Source organism: Ambystoma mexicanum, chromosome 3p (assembly GCF_040938575.1).
Source record: "Ambystoma mexicanum isolate Mex_15411 chromosome 3p, UKY_AmexF1_1, whole genome shotgun sequence".
NCBI classification, from domain to species: Eukaryota; Metazoa; Chordata; class Amphibia; order Caudata; family Ambystomatidae; genus Ambystoma; species Ambystoma mexicanum.
Window position 1 is genome coordinate 1,085,178,948 of NC_090925.1, and position 22,360 is coordinate 1,085,201,307.

The following is a 22,360-nucleotide window of genomic DNA, read 5'->3' on the forward strand; positions in this document are numbered from 1 at the left end:
GCATTTGCTTAGTGCATTTTAGTTTTATCACTGAAATCATCCTGACCTTCTCATAGGTACCTGGACTATGGTGAAGAGAAGTGGAAGAAGCAGACCTCTGAATGCCTGAAGAGCTTAGAGACGTAAGCCTTGAAACATTCCATTGAGGGCTATCCGTGGTGTGCGATTGCCATGTTGTTGCAGTAAATTATGTTCTTCTTTGTAGATTCTGTGAGGAGACTAGGAGAAATTTTGAGGCGACCCTCGGCTGGCTTCAAGAACATGCCTGCTCCAGGACCTATGGGTTAGGTAGGTAAAATCCATAATTCCAATTTTCTTTTTTTTTCCCCCTTCCATTTTGATATGAAAATCCATCAGAACCTTGCAACTTATGTTTCTATTCACTTAAGCGTATTACACTTGTGTTGGGAAGGTTAACAAGGCACCGCCAGTTGTATATTGGTAAAAAATACCCAGAATACTGTACAATACTTTTAATGCACATATTCCAAAATGATAAGACCGCCTTACTATGGCAGTAAGTACACTTTTTACCACATTTGGTAGTGTATGTACATTTTGCTGGCTTTTCTAGGTTTGTGACTTTCTACAATCCCCATTGTGAGATCAGTAAACCCCACTTTATTCGGAGTGCTGAGGAAATGCATAGTATCCCCTTTCTCACTGTTACTGCAACTTTTCTGTTAGTTACTTATCTTGCAGAATACATGTTTTCAGGGGTAGAGAGATATTTTTATCCTCTCTACATTTTATATTGTGAGTCCAGCACACTCTGCCTTATGTGGAGTGCTGGGGGGTTACTCTGTATACCGTTTCTCACTGCTTCTGTAACATATCTGTTACAGTGACAAGCTTACAATTATGCCTGGTGGCAGTGGACGTGTTTTACTGACTTTTGTGTGATATTATTTTTTCTTTTTACTCGCAGGCTGGCAAACCAGCTGTGGTAATGCACAGAAGGGTCACCATTCATCTAGAACATCTTGACTGGTGGAATCTTTCTTTTTTTGCCATTTCTTTTGTGTGCCTGTCCTTTCTTGGTTCTTCTGCTGTCTTGGGACGAGGAGGAGGTCCTGGTTTGTTTTGTGTAGCCCGCCGAGGCTCCAGAGTGTCTGCGAAGACAGGAAACGAGGGAGGAGCCAAACTCGACAGCCCTTTGCCCCTCAGTGTTTGAATGTAGCATGTGTGCTGATTGGCTGGGTTCCTGGATAAATTGCCTGGATCTGGAAGCTGAAGACAAGTCAACCACTGGAGCTGAATCTGATGAGGAAGAAGAATAGAAGATGGCTGTAGCTGATTCCAGTGACCGGAGATGCCTGCTGTGTAACTGCTGCCTGTGCTGACCCCTTCTTCAGTGCAAATTAACAATGGGGGTCCTGGGAGTCTCTCTGCCAGACATCAGTCTTGGTTACATGAGCCTTACCCAGATTCTTTAGCTCACTATCTTTCACAAGAGAATTATCCAAAACATATTACTCTTTGTCCTGCCCTGGGGTAGTCCAGCACTGAAATTATAGGAAATTCCCCTCTGAAAAAGAGTACCAACAGCAACCCCAGACACGTGATAGTGAGCTAAAGACTTGTGGAAGTGCTCGCCTACCAAGGTAAGGGCTCAACACATTGTACAGATGGTGGACAAATGTCAACATGCCCAGAGTCTTCCGGCTTTCATATTCTTAAGGTTGTTCAGCCTCATGGCATCCTGCATTTTTCTGGTGCCAGAGGCCAGACTGAGGATGAGATCCCTGCAATGGTTTCTCAAGATGCACTGGTCCCAATCTCTGGCAAGATGTCAGATCCCGTTCAGGTTCCGTTCTCGGTCTCGCAGGAACTTCTGTGGTGGGCCAATGAAAGGAATCTGATGAAGGGGGAGCCATTTTGGCAACCTTGGCCGGAGGTGACGGACACCTCACAGGATGGGTGGCTCATGCCGACGATCTGACTGCCAGTGGTCGTTGGTCTCTGTTGGAGTCCAAACTCCACATTAACCTTTTGGAGCAGAGAGCCATCAGGCTTGCCCCGAAGGCTTTTCTGCCGTCTGTGGAGGGTTAAAAAATGTCCTGATCATGATGGACAACACGGTGGCCATGCATTACCTCAACAAACGGGGGGGGGGGTGGTATGGTCACTCCCGTTGTGCAGAGAGGCGATGCATCTCTGGTTCTGGGCAATCCAGCAAGGTATTTCACTCTCAGCAGTTCATCTTGCCGGAGAGGAGAACGTGGCGGTGTCTGACGCTCTGAGCAGGCAGAGCACTATCTCTCACGAGTGGGAGTTGGCTCAGGAAGTCCTTCTGGAGATCTTTGCCCTTTGGGGAACCCCACAAATGGATTTGTTCGCGACTAGTGCCAACCGGAAGTGCGAGAGATTCTGCTCAAGGGAATTTCCTCCGAGAGGAGCCCTACGGGACGTGTTTGTCGTGGATTGGTCATTCCCACTTCTGTACGCGTTTCCTACTATCCCCGTCATTCCTGAGGTTGCAGAGGTTCGGATGCCACATGATCCTCATTGCTCCGGATTGGGCCAGGAGAGCATGGTACCCGGACCTTCTAGAAATGTCCATCTGCCCTCCACGCCGTCTTACCTACCGAGAGGATCTGCTCTCTCTCTCTCTCTCTCGCGCGCGCGAATGGAGGGTCGGGGGGGGGTCAGGTTCTACCTCCAGAGGTCAAGACTTTAAACCTTCATGCTTGGTATCTGAAAGGTTGAGATATAAGGATTGGGACCTCACGGATGACATGATCGAGGTGTTGCTTTCGGCCAGGCGGCTGGCAACTAAATCCCTGTACCGTTGCCGTTGGGTACGTTTTGTGACTGGTGCAGAGGACACAGTGTTGATCCTTTTTCAGTGTTCCATTCCCATGGTTCTGTCTTTCTTGCTTTCTTTAGCCCACAGGGGTCTTCAAGTAGGTACCATTTAAGGTTACCTGGCGGCGCTGTCTATCTTCAAGCGCTTGTCTGAAGAATGTTCTTATTTTAAGATTCCTTTGATTTTCCAATTTCTAAAAGGGCTCACTAATGTGTCCCTGCCGTCCGCGTTTCAGGTGCCGGTATGGGATCTGAATTTGGTCTTGAAATTCCTGATGGGTGCTCCATTTGAACCGTTGCACTCTTGTACTTTGAGACTGTTGTCTTTCAAGACGGGTTTTTTGGTTACGGTTTACTTCCGCTCGCAGAGTGAGTGAATTGCAGGCACTTTCTTCTAAGCCACCCTTTACTGTGTTCCACAAGGATAGGGTTGTACTGAGGGTACGTCCATCCTTTCTACCTAAGGTAGTGTCTGAGTTTCATTTAAGCCAGAAAGTGGCACTTCCTGCTTTCTGTCCTCCTCCTCATCCTGGGAAGAATGAGGAGCAACTCCATAGGTTGGACCCTTGGAGAGCTCTAAGCTTTTACATTTCTAGGATGTCCAGGGTTAGAGTGGACAATCAACTCTTTGTGGGGTACGCTGAACACTGATTGGGCCAGGCTGTTACTAAACAGACCTTGTCCAGGTGGATTATCCTCACCATTACTAAATGTTATAAATTGGTGGGCAAGGACCCTCCTGAGGGGTTGCAAGCTCACGCCACTAGAGGCTTGGCTACTTCCACAGCCCTGCAGCGGGGAGTTCCTATTAGGAATATTTGTGACGCAGCGACATGGGCTTCTATCCACACTTTTGTCAAACATGACTGCCTGGATACGCTCCATTGTCAAGATATGGCCTTTGCTAAAGCGGTTCTTTATTCTGCCATCTGATCGGGTATGCTAAATTCTTCATCCTACTCTACTTTCTGATACTGCTTTGGGAGTCTGTCAAAGATGTGGAATACGTTGGAGGGCACAATCCATTCGAAGAACAAGTTACTTACCAACTGGTAACGTTCTTTCGACTGGATGTTCCTCCAACGTATTCCACATCACCCTCCCGGCCTGCCTCTCTGGAGAATTTCCCATGCGATTGCAGCTTGCGTTCCCTCAAGGCTATGTGCAGTCAAGCAGGCATTGTGTACGAGCATGTCACACGTTATGAAGCAAAAAACATAAACTGAGGCTACGGGCGCTGTGCGTCCTATTTACAACATCCCGTGGCTTCGCTCTCGTTGGATTCCTTTGAGGGACATCGACCTGATGCCTTCGACGCAGGACGCCCTCTGCCGAAAAATTTCCATAGTAGCACAGCTGTGGACATTACATGTCAAAGATGTGGAATACGTTGGAGGAACATCCAGTCGAAAGAACTTTACCATTTGGTAAGTAACTTGTTCATCTCCTGCGGGTGTCCCTCCTCATGACACCAATTACCCTTAGAACTTGCATATCCACTATTCGGTGCTGTCTGGTGTCCATCCCCCTCAGAGTTCTGCACCTGGTAAGGCATTCATCCTCCTATATTTCCTCGATCCCGGGATTTTCTTTCGTCTCGGTCCTTGGATATGCAAATGTCGGTCCTCTTCACGTCCCCCTTCCAGGTTATGTTCGTTGGTCTGACTACCCAACAAGTCCGCTGTGCAATTCTGTATGTCTTTCTCAGTATTCAAACGGTATTTCCCTACCATTCAAACATGAGGGAGAATGGGTACCCCCAGCGGTAGCGGACGCCATTTTCTTTAAGCCATTTGGTTAGGGGCATGGACATTCTACGCATGGCAAGGGTGAGCGAGGATAGATCTTGAAAAATCCTCACTCTTGCTGTGTCGAGATGGAGTTGAGGGGTGCTCTTGGCCTTGTCAAGAATTCTTGCTCTATCAGCGTAATTATGGAACCGCACCAGAACTGTCTTCGCTCCCCCCGCACTGTGTATACGGTCAATCTTTGGTTCATCCACCGTGTCGTCATCGAATATAGTCTTGAAAATCGAGTGGAGAGTCTTTTTCGAGTCCTGTTCGGTCTCTTCTTCTCGGCTCGGTATGCCGAAGATCTGCAGGTGGTGTCGCCTTTCACGATTTTCCAAATCGTCCATCTTCAGGCAAAATTCGTCTTCTCTGGCTTCTTTGTCTGCCATCCTTTGGTCCATTTGGGATTCCAGGGTATCGAGGGAGGTTTGATTATGTTCTACTCCGTCAAGCCTTTCTTCAAGTTTGTCAATTCTATGCGTTATTCTGTCAATTTTTCCCCCAATATCTGCCCTCATGCTTTTCATCTCACTGAGAAGGGCTGCCACGTCAGCTCTGGTTGTGGCTGCTTCCGCTTCTGATGCTGCCATCGTTGATTTCAAGCAGAAGACTGTTTCAGGGTGGTGCGGGGTGTCACAGTATTTAGCCAGCTTTTGGCGAGTGTCCATGTGTCGGTCGTGTTTGGTTTGGCGGGTGATAGGTTGTCGGATACCTCTATGGCGTTTTCACACCAGCCTGAGCACTCCGGTTCACTTACAGCTCGTACAGTATGTTGTTGTCCTTAAGCTCAAGTTAAACCTTTATCTGGCGGTGGGCTCAGGTCTTGTGCCTCTTCAGGAGCGGGGTTTTGAGGAGGGCACATGCCTCACTTTGTTAGGGCCCAACCCTTCCAAGACAGTCATAGACCCGGATCAAGTTGTTCCCATTTGATTTGTTTGGGAGAAGGAGTGTCACCACCATGAGAAAATGGGGGTCCCTGTCCCTAAGGAGCACTCACAGGGTCTCTGTGACGGTTTAGGTGAGTGTTATCCAGGCATAAACTCTGTTAGGTCACAGGGGTCCTTGAGGGCTGTTTACTGGTACCACACGTCTGCTAGAATACCAGGGGAGGGCACACGCCCCACTTCAGGGGGCCCAACCCTTTGGTTAGTGTGCGTGGCGCTGCTCACCGAGCATCTAACGCTGCATCTGATGAGTCGAAAGCACTCTTGAGGTCATAAGGCGTCTCCGACGTTCTTGATCCTGTCATGCTCTCACTAAATCTGTTTGTTTCACGAGAAGCAGGTTTATTCCCTCTGCAGGGAGATTTCGGCTTTCATTTAGTCCTGTTGCTCAGGCCCCTCAATCCACATAAGTCGTGCACATGCAAGGTTGGGCGGCTCTGTTATCTTTCGTGATGCAGGACCTAATCCTTTGTATACTTTTCTCTGTCGTATTCCTGTTCCACTCTGCGGGTGAGCATTCGCTTTGCTGTCCTGCACTTGGTATGGTCATATCTTCTCAGTGTCTGTGTTAGCACATGTGTAGGTACAGTAGGGGCCGAGAGGCAGGGGGCCTCAGAATGATTTCCGGAAAGGTTCTATGCGTGCACAGAGGCACCCAGGGGTACTGCACCTACGTTCAAGCTTTCTGCCCCTTAGTCAGACTGCTAGGTTTCACAAACCCCGGGGATTGCTCAACACGGTGTGTCCAATTACACCAGAATGTGGTCCTTGTCTCATCCGATGTACTTGGGAGGCAGCTGGGCCCTCCGTACATCTCCCGTCTCCAGCACGGTGTGAGCAATGGGGGGAAGTTCATGGTGATCTTTGGATAGAGTCAGACTTGTGAATATTAGATCGCTCTGGGCAGCACATCTTACCTTTCCGATGCGTCTACCTAGGGGTGAGTTGCGCTGGCCAGTCAGGCACAGTATGGGCGTTTTGAGGAGTAACGGTACGGCGCGGGTTTATGTTCTCACCCGGACCGCCACATTCTATCGCGTGGACCTTAAAGCCCAGGTTTGGTCGTTTCGTGGGTCTCCGCGTCCCCACAACCGAGGATATGGCTCGGGTGTCTGGGGCGTAGTGATGCTCAGGGCGTTGGTCTCTGTGGGGCCGCACGTGAGAAGCGCCACTCACCAGATCTGTGCCCCCAGGCCACGCGAGGCCAGGGCGCCTCTCAAGTGCGCGTTCTGCCCTTCGTTAATCGGCCCAGGTATATAAGGGCATGCAGCGGTGTGGGCAGATAGAAAGGGGTCGCAGCAGGAGCTCTTATGGGTCGGTGGGACTCGCCGTCTTCCTCACTTCTTCTTGCCGGGGCTCCGAAAGTGCAGAGGGCCGGTGCTGCGCACGTACGACTTTGTGTTCTGCCTCTGTATCCCAGCTGGGCTTATGGTAATAAGTCCTAGGGACGGTGTCTGGTCCTCACTGAGCACCGCCACCAAGGACCTCTTCGGATAGCGTGTCCTTGTTCTCCGCCGTACACTATTTTCAGTCAGGCCCTTCTCCTCATACCCGGCAGGCACATTGCTTTCGTTTTCTCCGTTTACTGTTGTGTCGGCTGATGCAAGAGCGCACGACTTTCCCAGTATATTTCAAAGCGATTCTGCCTCCGATATTTCTCCGGGTCTTCTCCCAGTGAGGGGACCAGGGGGGGATATTCATTCAACCGTTCCTATTGAAGTTTCCCGGGTGGGGAGTCAATATGTGGGGGCTCAGACCACTTATGGGACCAGAGCTCACACGGAGACTAGAGTCATCCGTGCGCCCCCTGGTGGCCAATCCCGCATTTTCCCCTTTACACTCTTTTCTGGCCTGGCTGCTATTTCTTCTAACTATGGAAAACACTCCATTTAAATTCTACCCTAGTTGTAATAAGAAGTTCCCCATGGGTAGACAAGCATTGGGTGTGCAATCTTTGTCTAGCTCGGGACCACGACGAGGGCCATTGCCGAGTCTGTTAGCTCTTCAAGTCTAAAATGCTCAAGGACCGAAAGCGATGGGGTACCGACTGATTCCCACGTGCTAGCCCCCAACCCCTTAAGGCAGGCCGGCGGCTCTGTTACTGGGAAGACACCCGGCGGCGGTTGCACTCACACTACTCCCCGCACTAAGCACATGGCCAAGGGACAAGATTTGACGGCAACGCCGACTAAACGCCCGCACACGGCGTCAAGGGGGAGGGTCCACCGAATCCCTGTCCTTTGGGCACTTGAGGTCCCGCTCTCCACACGACAGGCCCTGAAAGTCCAGAGACGATACAGGCGTCGTGTCCAAACTTTCTGCCGAACGTCGGATGATGCGGCTTCAGTCCAGTCCTCCCCACCGCCAAAGTTCTACACTCCACAACGAAAACTGGCACCAAAAGCTCAGGAATAGCCCATTGAGGAAGAGCCCCTCTCACAAGGAGAAGTCTAGCACACCTCACAGGGAAAGACACTCTGTTTCCCAGGGGGAGGAGACCTTAACAGAGGCCTTGAAGAACAAGGGCCAGCCTCCGGGATAAACTACACGTCAAGACCATGTATCCATACCAAGTTCATCACAATGGACCTCGGAAGACATTGATAGGGTTATGGGAAAAATGACATTGATGGAAAATGTATTAGAAAAAAAAAACAGGCTTTCCAAAATGTACAAACCACGCCACTAACTACTGCCGCTTCATCCTCCCAGCCCCCAGCTAAGAGGCCACGTCCTGACACCCTTCCTATTTCACCTAAGCAAGATCCAGTCCATATTGATCTATATGATCTAAATGCAGACACTGAGGACAATGATACAATACAGGAAGCAGACAAATACTACGATGATGAGGAAGAGGATGTGTACAACTTACCCTCTCCAGCTAACCTAGATGCACCACTTGCAGATTCGCCAGTGGACAATCAACCACTGTTGAAAGTGCTCAGCTGCCTTCATGAACATGTTGTTACATGTTCATGAAGGCAGCTGAGCACTTTCATATTCAGACCCAAGAAACTCAGCTCGATAAGGATTTTGTGGAAGATATATTGGGGGACAGGAAAGCTGCCACCCAACTTATAACAATCCTTCAGTCCATCCAAAGAAGGATACAACCTTCTCTGGAGGCCCCGAACCAAATGCGGGCAGTCAACCCATGTATTGCAAAACTGTTCTGTCCTGCACCCTCAGAACTACTTTAGATCAGGGGGAAGCTAAAACCGGATTCTCTTGTGGTAACCACTACTCTAAAGAGGGCTGGGAGAAATGTGGCCACTTCAGAGGCCTTTCAGACAAGGATTGCGAATAACACAACGCTGTTGGCAAGCTACAACTGCCACAAGTGGGAGGAGGTGGCAACCCGAATAGCTTCAGCTCCTGAACCCATCAAATCGCAACTGTCCCTAGCAGTAGCAGATGGCAAGGTGATATCCAGTTGCATCTTAAAAAACAACTTGGATGCCGCAGATAATGCAGGCAGGATCATTGCCGTAGGTACCATCATTAAACGCAATGCGTGGCTCCGTCAGTCTGGTTTCAAACATGCAACACAGGCAACAAGTTAGAAAACAACGTCCTGTTTGGGAAGGCCGTGGAGGATGCATTAAAATCTGCTAAGGAGGAGTGCGATACTCTGAAATCACTAGGCCAGCTAACGAATAAGCCACCAGGCCAAAGAGGCAGAAGCAATTTTCGTCGATTTCGAGGTCAAAGCTCCCAAAGGGGTTCAGGTTATGGACAAAGTCAGGACTCATCCTGGGGAAACAATTAGTGACAATCCTCGCAAGATTTCCAGAGGGGTCAGCGCCGATCCCGTGGCCGGGGGAGGTCCTCCACTTCCAGAGGTGGAGCTACACCTCCTAAACAATGATCACCCACTTCAGGTTCCCTCCCATGCCTCTCCAGTAGGAGGGCGTATTACACACTTCCCCCACGCATGGAAGGGAATCACCACAGACAAGTGAGTGCTATCTACTGTAGCGGGTGGTTACTGCGTGGAGCTAAATCAGTGACCTTCAAACTTTCCCCTATGACAAAGAACAACCACGAAGGAAGATCGCATCCTTCTCTACGAAGTTTCAGTGCTAATACTCAAAGATACCATAGAAATCGTCCAAGCAAACCAGGTAAACAAGGGTATTTAGTCAACTTACTTCCTTGTGCCAAAGAAAGATCTAATAATGCGCCCAGTATTAGACCTACGCCCTGCAAACACTTATGTAAAGCCACAAAAATTCTACATGACAACGCTACAAGAAGTAATCCCGCTGCTAAAGCAGGAAGACTACATGTTAACACTGGATATGAAAGATGCCTATTTTCATATTTCAATATTCCCAGCGCACAGAAAATTCATGCTTTTCAAGATAGCAAACCAGCACTACCAATTCAAGGTGCTGCTCTTCGGAATAGCGTTTGCTCCAAGGGTATTCACCAAGGTACTCGTAGTGATAGCAGCGCACCTCCACAGGGAGGCAATCCCAGTGTACCCCTACCTGAACTACTGGCTGATTACAAGGGAGTCACCCCAACCTTGCAGACAAAACGCTCAAAGAACCATAAACCTTCTTTTCCAATTGGCTTTCTCAATAAACGAGAAAAAAAATCAACCCTTGTGCCAAGCACAACTAAACAGTTCCTAGGAGCTGTCATAAACCTAGAAGAAGGGTTAGTCTTCCCATCAAGGGAAAGAGTTCAAAACATGCTACTTCAAATACATCAGTATCAAGCTGGTCACCAGTTAAGCGTACGCAAAGCAATGTGTTTGCTAGGCATGATGGCATCTTGCACTTACCTGGTCCCACACGCACGTTTGTGCATGCGCCCCATGCAGGAGTGGTTGGCGAAACAATGGTCTTAGGCAAGCGGTCAATGGGACGATCTAGTGGTCGTTTCGCCAACACTAGTAGAAAACCTACGCTGGTGGACAAAGGAGAATCTGTGGAAGGGAAAACTCTTCCACGTTCCGGCGGTGCAAGCGATTGCTACAACAGACGCATCACTATCCGGGTGGGGGGCACAACACCTACATCACACAGCCCATGGTCTGTGGACTCTCATCACGGCACAGAACCACATCAACCTGCTGGAACTTCTGGCTGTATTCAAAGTGCTTCAAGCATTTGAAGCCCAGTTGACGCATCAGTTGGTACAAATTCTAACTGACAGCACTACTGCAATGCTCTACATCAACAAGCAGGGGGGCACACATTCTCCAAATCGGTCCAAGCTAGCATAGAAAGTATGGAAATGGGCACTCAAACGGGGGATGTTCTTATCTTCCCAACATGTTCCAGGGGAACTCAACACTCTAGCAGACTCTCTGAGCAGAGATCCCCTACCAGAAGAACACGAGTGGCAACTAGACTCATATATCGTAGACCACATCTTTTCACAGTGGGCTTACCCCACGCTAGACTTGTTCGTTACAAGAGAAAACGAGCAATACCCAGACTTTGCGTCCAGGTTTCCCGAACCAGACTCCAAAGGGAACGCCCTATGGATGATCTGGTCAGGGAAATGTGCTTACGCTTTTCTCTCAACTCCTCTAATGAGCAGGGTGGTGAACAAGATTCACAGTGAACAGGTGACGCTCATCCTAGTTGCTCCCATGTGGGCAAGACAACCGTGGTACCCACGTCTGCGCAAACTGGCGATGTGCGATCCCATTAAACTCCTGTGCCAGACCAATCTGCTGACCCAACATGGGGGAATAACAGTTCACCCTCAACCTCACTCAGTGAACTTGGCAGCATGGCTCCTGAGGTCATATAGTGTGGACATCTAAATGTACGACAGAGGTGTATGGCTATCATCATAGAGGCACGTACACCAAACACCAGACACTGTTATTTCGACAAGTGGAGAAGATTTGTAATTTGGTGCCAGTCTAAACAAGTAAACCCCATAGTATGTACTCCATCACACATTCTTAACTATATGCTCCACTTGTTAGACTCAGGGTTAGTATTCAACTCTAAAGGTCCACCTGGTGAATTTATCAGCTTACACCACCTCTGAAGAGTGAAGTATCGTAGTAGAAAGTTTTATATGAGCTTCTCTGATACATATCTGCTTTAATACACCTGTATTCATGCTACACTTCATGATACTTCATGTCCGAAACAAAACAATCGTAGGGACCTCGACGTGTGAAGGACCATCGGTACAGTGGACGTCACTCTAGGGATAGTATTACTGGCGTACCCTGTCGACGTTCCTTTTCGAGTTTCGAAAATAACTGTTATACTCTGCAGCTTCCACTAGATGTCGGCCTATGCATTGCATGTGAATCTAAGCAGATAAAAGCATCACAAATAAGATTACGGTGCGTAATATATCCCATATATAGATTTGTATTGCGCTCAGCTCAGGGACAAACACCAAAAGTATGAACTGTATCTAGGTAGAGAGTGGGGCATAAAGGCAAACTGCGTATTTGAGAGAGGGAAGATAGTAGGATAAGCTAAAAACGAGGGTCTGCAGGGCTTTCTGGAAGGCCAACTAGTTAGGAACTACTCATGTATTTTAGGGAAGGGGAGTTCCATAAATGAATGGCCATAACTGGAAAAACACCTGCCCCTTCAAGTTTTGATTCTGGATTTATGGACCGTGAGTAGGAGGGCATTAGACGAGCCAAGTGAGTGTTGCGGGAGATAAGGCAGGCTCTTATTGGCTATAACTGGCTGCCAAGCCGTGCAAACAACCTACAAACTAGTTAAGGGATCTTAAAGATAATTATCTGTCTAACAGGGAGCCAGTGCAGAGAAAAATCTGATTAGGATGCAGATTTTAACTTGGGTAGATAAACAATAAAGTGAACTACCACATTTTTAACAAGCTGCAAATGTTCGAAATAGTAATCCAGGATGCAGAACAACAGAGAGTTTGCAGAATGTCATTTAGAATTGATTAGGTCTGTGGTAATGGTGATCAGAGTGAATTGGTTCAAACGGGACCGAAGTGGAGTTGCTGCAGTCCAAAATGAGCTTTTTACAAATTTAGACAGTTGTCTTTTTGGGCTCAAATCAGCTTTTTGACAAACCTCTACATTATACACCGATTTGGCAAAAGAAGTATTGGAGTTCTAGAAGTTGAGAAGAAAGAGCCAATTAGATGGAGTGTTAAGATATTTAGAATTAAGAAGGATAAATTCCTTTTATCAGCGCTAGTAAGAATATCATCACATACAGTACCACTGCAGAGTTGGTGCTGTGGAGTGGACGAATCCCAGACGGTAGAGAGTGAAGTGTGCATTTTTCAGAATTAGTCATTGGGCTTCATTATGACTCTGGCGGTAGCCGTGCCGCTATATACCGGCACGGCTGCCGCCGGAGTCATGAATTTTCCGGTGCCCGGGAATGGGCAATTACCGGGGCATTACAGCCCGGCAAACCCGGTAATTTCCCATTCCCGGGCGCCGGAAAATATTAGTCCCCATTTCTATTTGAGTCCCATTGGACTCAATGAGGCGGACGGATGCACCGGCACCATTCATGAATGGTGCCGATGCATCTGTCGAGGTCTGCGCGTGGGTGCCGTTCCCGGAGCCGCTCGCAGAACTCGTAGTTTGCCGTCCGGAAACAACGGTACCGGCAAGCTCACCTGTACTGCTGTTTCCGGACCAGCAGACTTATAATGCGGCCCAATGACTCTTTTTGAGAGGGCATAAATGTAGGATTCATGCACGCTGAGCAGAGGAAGGAATCAACAAGCTTAGACACATTCCTGGGTTGTTATTCCACAGTTTGATTTGTCTTAGAAGAAACTCCCTTTTAGAATTTAGAATGTCTCGCTTGCAAGTTGCAAAGCCAATTTACAACTGGCCAGAGATTGAGGATTAGCCCTTCCCTGGCAGGTTTTTTCTTTTTTTGTAATAGTCTTTTTGTAAAAGTTTGAGGGAGGAAGTGACCCAAGGCAAAAGTTTGTTTCTTTAAATTCATAGTGCGGGCAGTGGCAGCGAGGTACCAAACTGCAGTGAAAGCAGATTAGCAAGCATTAAGATACTCCGAACAGGAATTAACTTGAGAGAAGGTAAAGAAACAGGATTGGATGATTGCATAGTAAGACGTTTTCTTTTGCTACAGGGGAGAATGAAAGCATGGTTAAGGCGGGTGGTCGATGGAGCAGTAGCAATTGTAATAAAAAGATATCAAGCAATGGTCTACTCATGAGATGGGAAAGATTCTATACAAAAGCAGCTTGCATCACCTGTTTAGGAAAATGTCTAGATGCTTGCCACTGATGTGGGAAGGCTAATTGAACAAATATGGCAGTTAATAACAGTCCACCAGATTCAGCAGTTTCTTCGACCCATGATGGTCTGAGCAATTGATGAGGAAGTTGAAATCACCCATGATTAGCAAGTGTTCAAACTTCGAGTCAAATAATCGGCTAGCTAATTCAGAAAGGCTTAGTCCTTACGAGGTGGCTGGTAGTACAACATCTTAATAGCCAGGTGAGTAGAAAGAAATGTGTTAACAGAACCACCCTGGGAAGCACTATCCCAATCTAAACAGGAAAAAGTTAGAGAGTGATAAAGTATTCTTAAAAACAATGGCTTTTGTGGAGTAACAGCAGGCATGGTCAAATCACATGAAAACGAGGTGCTACCGCGATGCATTATTGCCAAATTTGCATAGTGCAGCTAGCTCTCGCAACTTGGTTACATAATCGTCCACGGGGTCTGACGCTTATTATTTGTGACCATAAAATCGTATTCTGTGCAGAACTGTGTTTTCCTTGCTTGCAATCCGCTTCACGATTCTCCTCACAGCCTCCTTGTACACATTGTCGTTCTCACCTGCACCTGCTTCCGGTCGTAAGGCTGGAGAAGACACGCTGTCCTTCTACTCCCAAGACATTCAAAAACATTGCTCTGCGCGTCGCAGCCGTATACCCCACACCTCCTAGTGCCTCCACGTATGTCGTGAACAGGGGGTTCCCATTGTGGCCATGGAATCGCAGACCTACCTAGTGATTGCACGAACAGCGGGGGAGGTTTTGCTCCTCGCATAGTAATTTGCGGGTGTCAGATCCCGTCCTCGTCGCCAAATATGTAATAGAATAATCGGTTCACAGTTGGCTTGTAGCAACAGGCTTTATTTAACTAAACACATGCAGTAACTGGTATCACTGGAAAAGGGTGCATTAAGTGTTCATGGGCTGCTTGGGAACAGGATGCAGTCCCTGGGGTCCCAGGCTTGTTCTGGGGGCCTTGTGGCAGTCTCAAGATCCTTAGTTAGGAGGAGCGCCAGGAGTATGTCTGCTCCGTGTCGCTGGCGCCTTGCGCTTCCGGGCAGGATCTTGTGAGACTACGGCAGTGCTGCATCTCACAAGCTTCCTACAGCAGGGTATAAAATAAAACGCGAGTATCATAATGGCTACCATATGTGTGCATTGTTCTACTGAAGTAGTAAACATTGCTAAAACCCTGGTGTAGCTAGACTTAAATCGCAATTGCCACCAGCCTACGCCACAAAACACTTTCAGGGCGATGGATCCCCATGGGACTGAAATGTTCTTCAGAAGCACCCTGCCTCTGTAGCCATGTGGGCTCCTAAGTGATATTCATCAGAAAAAGGGCTGCCGGCACATGGACTTCAATATAAGGGCTACAGAGACTAAATGCCGAAGGGGGGCAGGTGGGGAGGGAGGGAAGGGACCACTGAAGGGAGGAGGAATGTAGAGAGCTGCCCTGTGTCTTACCTTTCAGGCCCATGCAGAGGACGCAGTGAGGGAAAAGAGATAGAAAGCAGGGGAGAAACTGCACAGGAGGCGGCAGTGACATAACCTCCTAAAAGACAGGAAACCATAGTTGAAAGTTGAGAGCACGCTATTCTGGTAAAGTACGAACCTTGATTTTGTTGGCAAACTCACTTGACCAAAAAAACACCTGCAAATCTGAGGAAAAACGTAACACCATCTGCATAACACATCAGGTGCCATTTCAATCACACATAGGTGTTTATCAGCCCCACTGAGGTTTGAATTTGTAATACTGATTCGAATGGATTGTGTCCTCCAACATATTCCACATCTTTGACATGTAATGTCCACAGCTATGTACTTTGGACATTTTTTCAGCAGAGGGTGTCCTACGTCGGGTCGCTGTCCCTTGAAGGCCTCCGTCGAGGTAGACATCACAGGATGTTATAAATGGGACGCACGGCACCCGTAGCCTCAGTTCAGTTTTTTCCACAAACGTGTTTGCTTCAGAGACTCGGCGCGCCTTGTGTATTCCTTGTGAATATGTTTTCATTTTTCGACCCCCCCCCCCCCCAACCCAGTGGTCTGGCTTCAAGACTTCCCGGGACTGCAAGTCTAAGATGTCGATAATGGACCTGCATCGCATTTGTTTGTGGTGTCTAGGAGAGAGTAATGACATCGATGACTGTTCTAAATGTCAGTCGCTGACTGCTAAGGCCTTGCGGGAGCATAAGAGGAAGTTACAGGTAGGTAGGGGTTCCAAACCCAGTAAATCTTGTAAAACTGCTAAGGAGATGTCCACTCACGATTCGAGGGGTGACTCTCCTCGTCGGAAGGAGTCCCGGGGATCTCGGTCCCAGAGTGGTTCCCGCTTTCGTTCTCCTCGTCTCGGCATTCCCGGAAGCACCTTCCCCGTCCTCCTCGGAGGATGGCGCCGCGAGAAAAGTGGCTTGTCCTACGAAGTCCTCGACTCCGGAGGAATGAGCAGCCTTCAGCAAGCAGATGCTGGCAATTTTCCAATCCCAGGGCACAGTTCCGTCCGCGCCTTCGGAAGATGCCGGCAGGAAACGCTCTTGATCCGTGGCTCGTGCGCCTTCGGGCTCGGGTCCTCGGTGCGATTCTCATCGGGAACCTTCGAGGCTCCGTTCGGCCAGGGTTCCGGTTGATCGCCGGCGACGTGCTTCCAGATCTCGCTCTTCATCCCCGGCAAGACCGCAGAAGTCTGGTAAGGGTTCGAGATCGGCGTCATCTCCGTCAGCGCCGTGTCCATCGGATACGATGTCGAAGCTTTGCCTTCACACCAGCCCTCGGTGCCATTGTCGACGCCGAAGCCGTCGGCGCCCTCAACGTCCCGGGGCCTTTTGGCCGGAATTTGCCGATGGAGGTCCCTGGTACTGTGGATCCTCCAAGGAAGGCTACTTCAAAGTCTGTGAGGCATGTTAAGGATTTCAAACCCTCTTCTTTCCCGAGGCAGGAGATTTTTTCTCCCTCTGGATGATATCTTTGAGGATGAGGAGAGGTCAGATTTGGAATTTGACCCTGTTGAGCCTGATGTGGCTCCTGTCTTTTCCGGGGACAGTCAGTTGGAAGAGTTACGTCAATCTCTTCATGATGCTAGTGGCTTGGACACTTCCCCTGAGGTGGAGTTTGGCAGACCTGATCCTGGGGCTCATGCAGAGTCATCCTACAGGAGGCTGATGGCTAGGGTCACTGAGTATCTTGGTTGGTCTAGTCCTCCGGGAGCTTTTGTTCAGGATGACAACTGATATTTTGGATCAGGGTCCATCCTCTGACCCGTGTTACCTTTTCATTTGACATTGCAGAAAAGGGTGGCTGTTGCTTGGCAATCACCGGAATCTCTTTCGGCAGTTAACAAATCGTTAACTAAAAAATACCGCACTTCCAGTAGCGGCCCCAACTATCTTTCATCTCACCCCACTGCCGAGAGTTTGGTGGTTCAGGCGGCTACGGCCACCTCGAGGCAAGCGTCGAGTACCCTACCATCCCTCCTTCTCGCTTCGATGGTTGGGCACGCAAGGTGTTTTCTGCGGGGAGTATGGCGCTGCAGTCAGCCAACTCCACTTGTGCCTTAGCAAGATTTTCACACACTCTGTGGAATTGTTTCTCTAGCGGCTGAGCATATTCCCGAAGGGGAAGAAAGGGAGGGGTTCCTTGCTCTCGTGCAAGATGGCAAGGATGCCATGTGTGAATCCCTTCAGTCGGGATAGGACACGGCCGACAGTGTTAGCCGGTCCATGGCTGCGAGCACCGTTATGCGCAGATTTGCGTGGTTGCGGAGGTCTGGTTTTGGTCTGGATGTGCAAGCCCGTCTTTTGAACATGCCCTTTGATGGCGCGCATTTGTTTGGCAGCAAGGCTGACGAGAGCCTTGAGAGGTTGCAGACCTCAAAAGCTGTGGCTAAATCTTTGAGCGCAGCTGTGCGTCAACCTCCGCCTTTTTGTCCTAGGGGACAGCAGTGGAGGGGAGGTTCCTTTTAGTTATCACTCCTCTTTTGGTAGGAGGAGAAGAGCCGCCAGTCGAAGTGGCCAGCGAAAAAGTACCCGTGGTGGTCGGGGAAATAGGGGTGCCAAAGCTGCTCATGCAGCTGCCTCTTTGCCTTCAGGCACTGCTGCAGCCGCTCCAAAACAGTCATGAGGCCATGTTCCATTGTTCGCGGGTTGGGGACAGACTGTCTCAGCATCTCGAAGAATGGTGAGCTATTACTTCGGGTGCGTGGGTTCTGGATACAATAGCCCACGGCTACTGCCTTCCTTTCCTAAAGCGGCCTCACGACAACCCACCGGGGACTCTCTCTTTGAAGCTTCCAGATCCACTCCTTAAGCAGGAAGTCTTGACCCTGCTGGAGAAAGGCGCTATAGAACTGGTGCCTGTAGCGCAGTGGAACAAGGGATGATATTCCCCATATTTTTTTATTCCAAAGAAAGACAGGGGATTGAGACCCATCTTGGACTTGCGTTGGTTGAAAAAACTTCTCAGGAAGGACAAGTTCAAGATGGTCACTCTTTCTCATGTCCTCCAGGCCCTTCGACTTCAGGAGTGGTTGGTGTCTCTGGACCTACAGGATGCTAACTTTCATGTGCCGATTCATCCAAAGCACAGAAAGTTCCTGAGGTATGCCGCTGGCAGCTCGCACTTTCAGTTTCGGGTCCTGCCATTCGGATTGGCCTCCGCCCCAAGGTTCTTCACCAAGCTAATCGTGGTGGTGGCAGCGTATCTCAGGCGAGGGGGGGATTCACGTCTACCCCTACCTGGACGACTGGCTGATCCGGGCGTGTTCTCTCAATCAAGCGACAGATCATCCTGGTCTCACCTGCCGCTCCCTCCACAAGCTGGGCTTCTCCCTCAATTTCATGAAGTCACAACTGACACCTTCCCAACAGCCCCAGTACATCGGGGCTGTGTTGGATACATCCTTGGGGAAGTGCTTGCCTCCCAGGGGCAGGGTTCATCATATTGTGCAGATGGTGGACAAGTTTCAACATGCCCAGCGTCTCCCGGCTTTCGAATTCTTAAGGTTGCTCTGCCTCATGGCATTCTGCATTTTTCTGGTGCCAGAGGCCAGGCTGAGGATGAGATCCCTGCAATGGGTCCTCAAGATACAGTGGTCACAATTCTCAGGCAAGATGTCGGATCCCTTTCAGATTCCACTCTGTCTCACAGGATCTTCTGTGGTGGGCCAACGAGGGGAACCTGATGAAGGGGGAGCTGTTTTGGCAACCGTTGCCAGTTATGACAATAGTGACAGACGCTTCCCTCACAGGATGGGAAGCTCATGCCGACGGTTCGACTGCCAACGGTCGTTGGTCTCCGTCGGAGTCGAAACTCCACATCAACCTGTTAGAGCTGAGGGCCATCAGGCTGACCCTGAAGGCTTTTCTGCCATCTGTGCGCGGGAAGAGTGTCCTGATCATGACGGACAACACAGTGGCCATGCATCACCTCAACAAAAAAGGGGGGCTAGGGTCACTCCCGTTGTGCAGAGAGGCGATGCAGCTCTGGTTTTGGGCAATCCAGCAGGGAATATCACTCTCGGCAGTTCATCTGGCTGGAGAGGAGAATGCGGCAGCGGACGCTCTGAGCAGGCGGAGCACAGTCTCTCACGGGTGGGAGTTGGCTTAGGAAGTCCTTCTGGAGATCTTCGCCCTTTGGGGAACCCCACAAGTGGATCTCTTTGTGACCAATGCCAACCGGAAGTGCGAGAGATTCTGCTCAAGGGAATTTCCTCTGAGAGCAGCCTCAGGAGACGCATTCGTCGCGGATTGGTCATTCCCACTTCTGTACGTGTTTCCTCCGGTCCCTGTCATTCCTCAAGTGTTAAGGAGGTTGCAGAGGTTCAGAGTCCACATGATCCTCATTGCTCCGGATTGGGCCAGGAGAGCGCGGTACCCGGACCTTCTAGAAATGTCCATCTGCCCTCCACGCCGTCTTCCCTACCGAGAGGATCTTCTCTCACGCGCGCCACAAGGGGCGGGGAGGGTCAGGTTCACCATCCAGCGGTCAAGACTCTCAACCTTCACGCTTGGTATCTGAAAGGTTGAGATATAAGGATTGGGACCCCGCGGATGACGTGATGGAGGTGTTGCTTTCGGCCAGGCGGACGGAAACCAAATCCCTGTACCATTGCCGTAAGTTTTGCGACTGGTGCAGAGGACACAATGTCGATACTTTTCAGTGTTCCATTCTCATGGTTCTGTCTTTTTTGCTTTCTTTGGCCCACAGGGGCCTTCAAGTCGGTACCATTAAAGGTTACCTGGCGGTGCTGTCTATCTTTGAACGCTCGTCTGAAGAATGTTCTTATTTTAAGATTCCTTTGATTTCCCAATTTCTTAAAGGGCTCACTAATGTGTTCCCGCCGTCTCCGTTTCAGGTGCCGTTTTGGGATCTGAATTTGGTCTTGAAATGCCTAATGGGTGCTCCATTTGAACCTTTGCACTCTTGTCCTTTGAGACTGTTGTCTTTCTGGACGGTGTTCTTGGTTGCGGTTACATCCGCTCGCAAAGTGAGTGAATTGCAGGCACTTCCATCTAAGCCGCCCATTTTCTGGTACTGCTTTGGGAGTCTGTCAAAGATGTGGAATACGGAGGAGTACACAATCCATTCGAAGAACAAGTTACTTACCAACTGGTAATGTCCTTTTGACTGGATGTTCCTCCAACGTATTCCACATCGCCCTCTCAGCCTGCCCCTCTGGAGAATTTCCTATGCTATTGCAGCTTACATTCGCTCAAGGCTATGTGCAGTCAAGCGGGCATTGTGTGCGAGCATGTCACACGTTATGGAGGAAAAAACATAAACATAAACTGAGGCTACGGGCGCTGTGCGTCCTATTTATAACATCCGGTGACGTTGCCCTCGACGGAGGCCTTCGAGGGACATCGACACAACGCCATCAACGCAGGACGGCCTCTGCCGAAAACATTTCCGAAGTACCCATGCCACGGAAATAGCCGACACCCTATCCTCTGATAACTTTGATCTCCTAGCAGTCACTGAATCATGGCTGCGCGAAGAAGCAGGTCCAGCGCGTTCTCTAGCAATTGCTGAAAACTATCAACTAATCAGATTGGACAGACCCAACAGCAGAGGCGACGGCTTGGCCATTATAGCAAAAACTAACCTCGCCCTAAGACTATTAGTTCCACTTCCCCTCAAATCATGTGAACTCCTTATAGCCAAATTGCCCATCTCTAACAGCCATACTTTGACAATCTACCTAATATTTAGGCCTCCTGGCCCCATTGGGACCTTTGAGGAAGATCTATCCAGCCTCTTTGCTAATAACACCAAAGAATCCTCACAAATTCTGCTACTAGGCGGTTTGAATCTAGGATTTAATGACCCTGATGACAAACCAGCCCAATCCATAGGTACCATGCTAGCTGAACCCAATAAGTTCTTACCCCCACCCACAACAAAGGAAGGACTCTGGACTGGGTCGCTACCCTAAACTGTGATACCACCATCACCAAAACCACCCCTCAACATTGGACAGACCACCACCTTATAAAGTTTACATTCGCTCTGAATAAACAAATTACCAAAGACAAAATCATGGCACCACCCCCTACCCACTAGAGCAAAAAAATATATAACTACAATCTCTTGCCACTACTGTTACCTACTATCAATGCCCTTCCTGGTAACCTGCATCCTCAGAGCCTGGTAGAAAGTTACAATAATTCTATGAAGAAAGCACTAGATACCATTGCCCCTCTAAAACTGCAAAAAAGCAAACAACTAGCACACCTAAACGCCTGCTTCACCCCCCACTTAAAAGACTTAAGAATGCAAAAAAGGAAACTAGAATCCAAATGGCGGCACATCCCATCTGAAGAAAATAAACTTAAACCTAAACTCTTTGCTAATAATTACAAAAAAGAAATCCTACTCACAAAAAAAAATCTCTTCAACAAAAGAATCTGCAATGCCATCCTAAGGGACCTGGAATCCCCAATACCCCCAACTGACAATATAGCTAAAGATAAACAATGGTGCACTAGCATCCAAGATGCTTTAACAAATAGAATTCTAACACTCCAAACCAAACTCTCCTTAAAAAAAGATTCCCTAATTCCCAACGAGACACCTCCCATCACCCCCCCACCCCCATGACAACAAAACCACAAGGTCCAAACCCATTCACATTTGCCAAAAGCTCCACTCGAGAAACTGAAAAGATTATTGCATCCCTCAAACCATATAATTGCAAGGGTGACAGCTGCCCAGCCCAGCTAATTAAGGATGCTGCAAGGGACTTAGCACCATTCGTAACCAAATTGATTAACGCATCCTTCTCCTCCAATACCATCCCTAGCAACTTAAGAGTTTTGGGTTCTGCCTCTCCTTAAGAACCAAACCCTAGACCCCGCAATTCTCACCAACTACAGGCCCATCACTATCGTTCCTTCTCAAAATAATAGACCGAGTAGCATAACTACAAATCCAGCACTGTCTTGAGACTAACCAACTCCTAGGTACCCGCCAATCAGGATTCAGACCACAGCATGGCACAGAGACAGCCTTAATTGATCTCAAGGTACAGATCAACAAGCTCAATGACAAGGGAAACACCGCTATGCTACTCCTCCT

The 22,360-nt window shown here is 49.0% G+C and overlaps 1 protein-coding gene across 1 annotated transcript in view; it reads left to right on the top strand.

The window, feature by feature from the left end:
• LARS1 (leucyl-tRNA synthetase 1) overlaps nt 1–22,360 on the top strand; it is an 860,995-nt gene that overhangs the window by 424,880 nt on the left and 413,755 nt on the right. The window contains exons 17-18 of the mRNA XM_069652446.1: nt 57–122; nt 206–288. Of these exons, the coding sequence (XP_069508547.1) occupies nt 57–122; nt 206–288 (149 nt within the window). The remainder of the gene's footprint in view (nt 1–56; nt 123–205; nt 289–22,360) is intronic.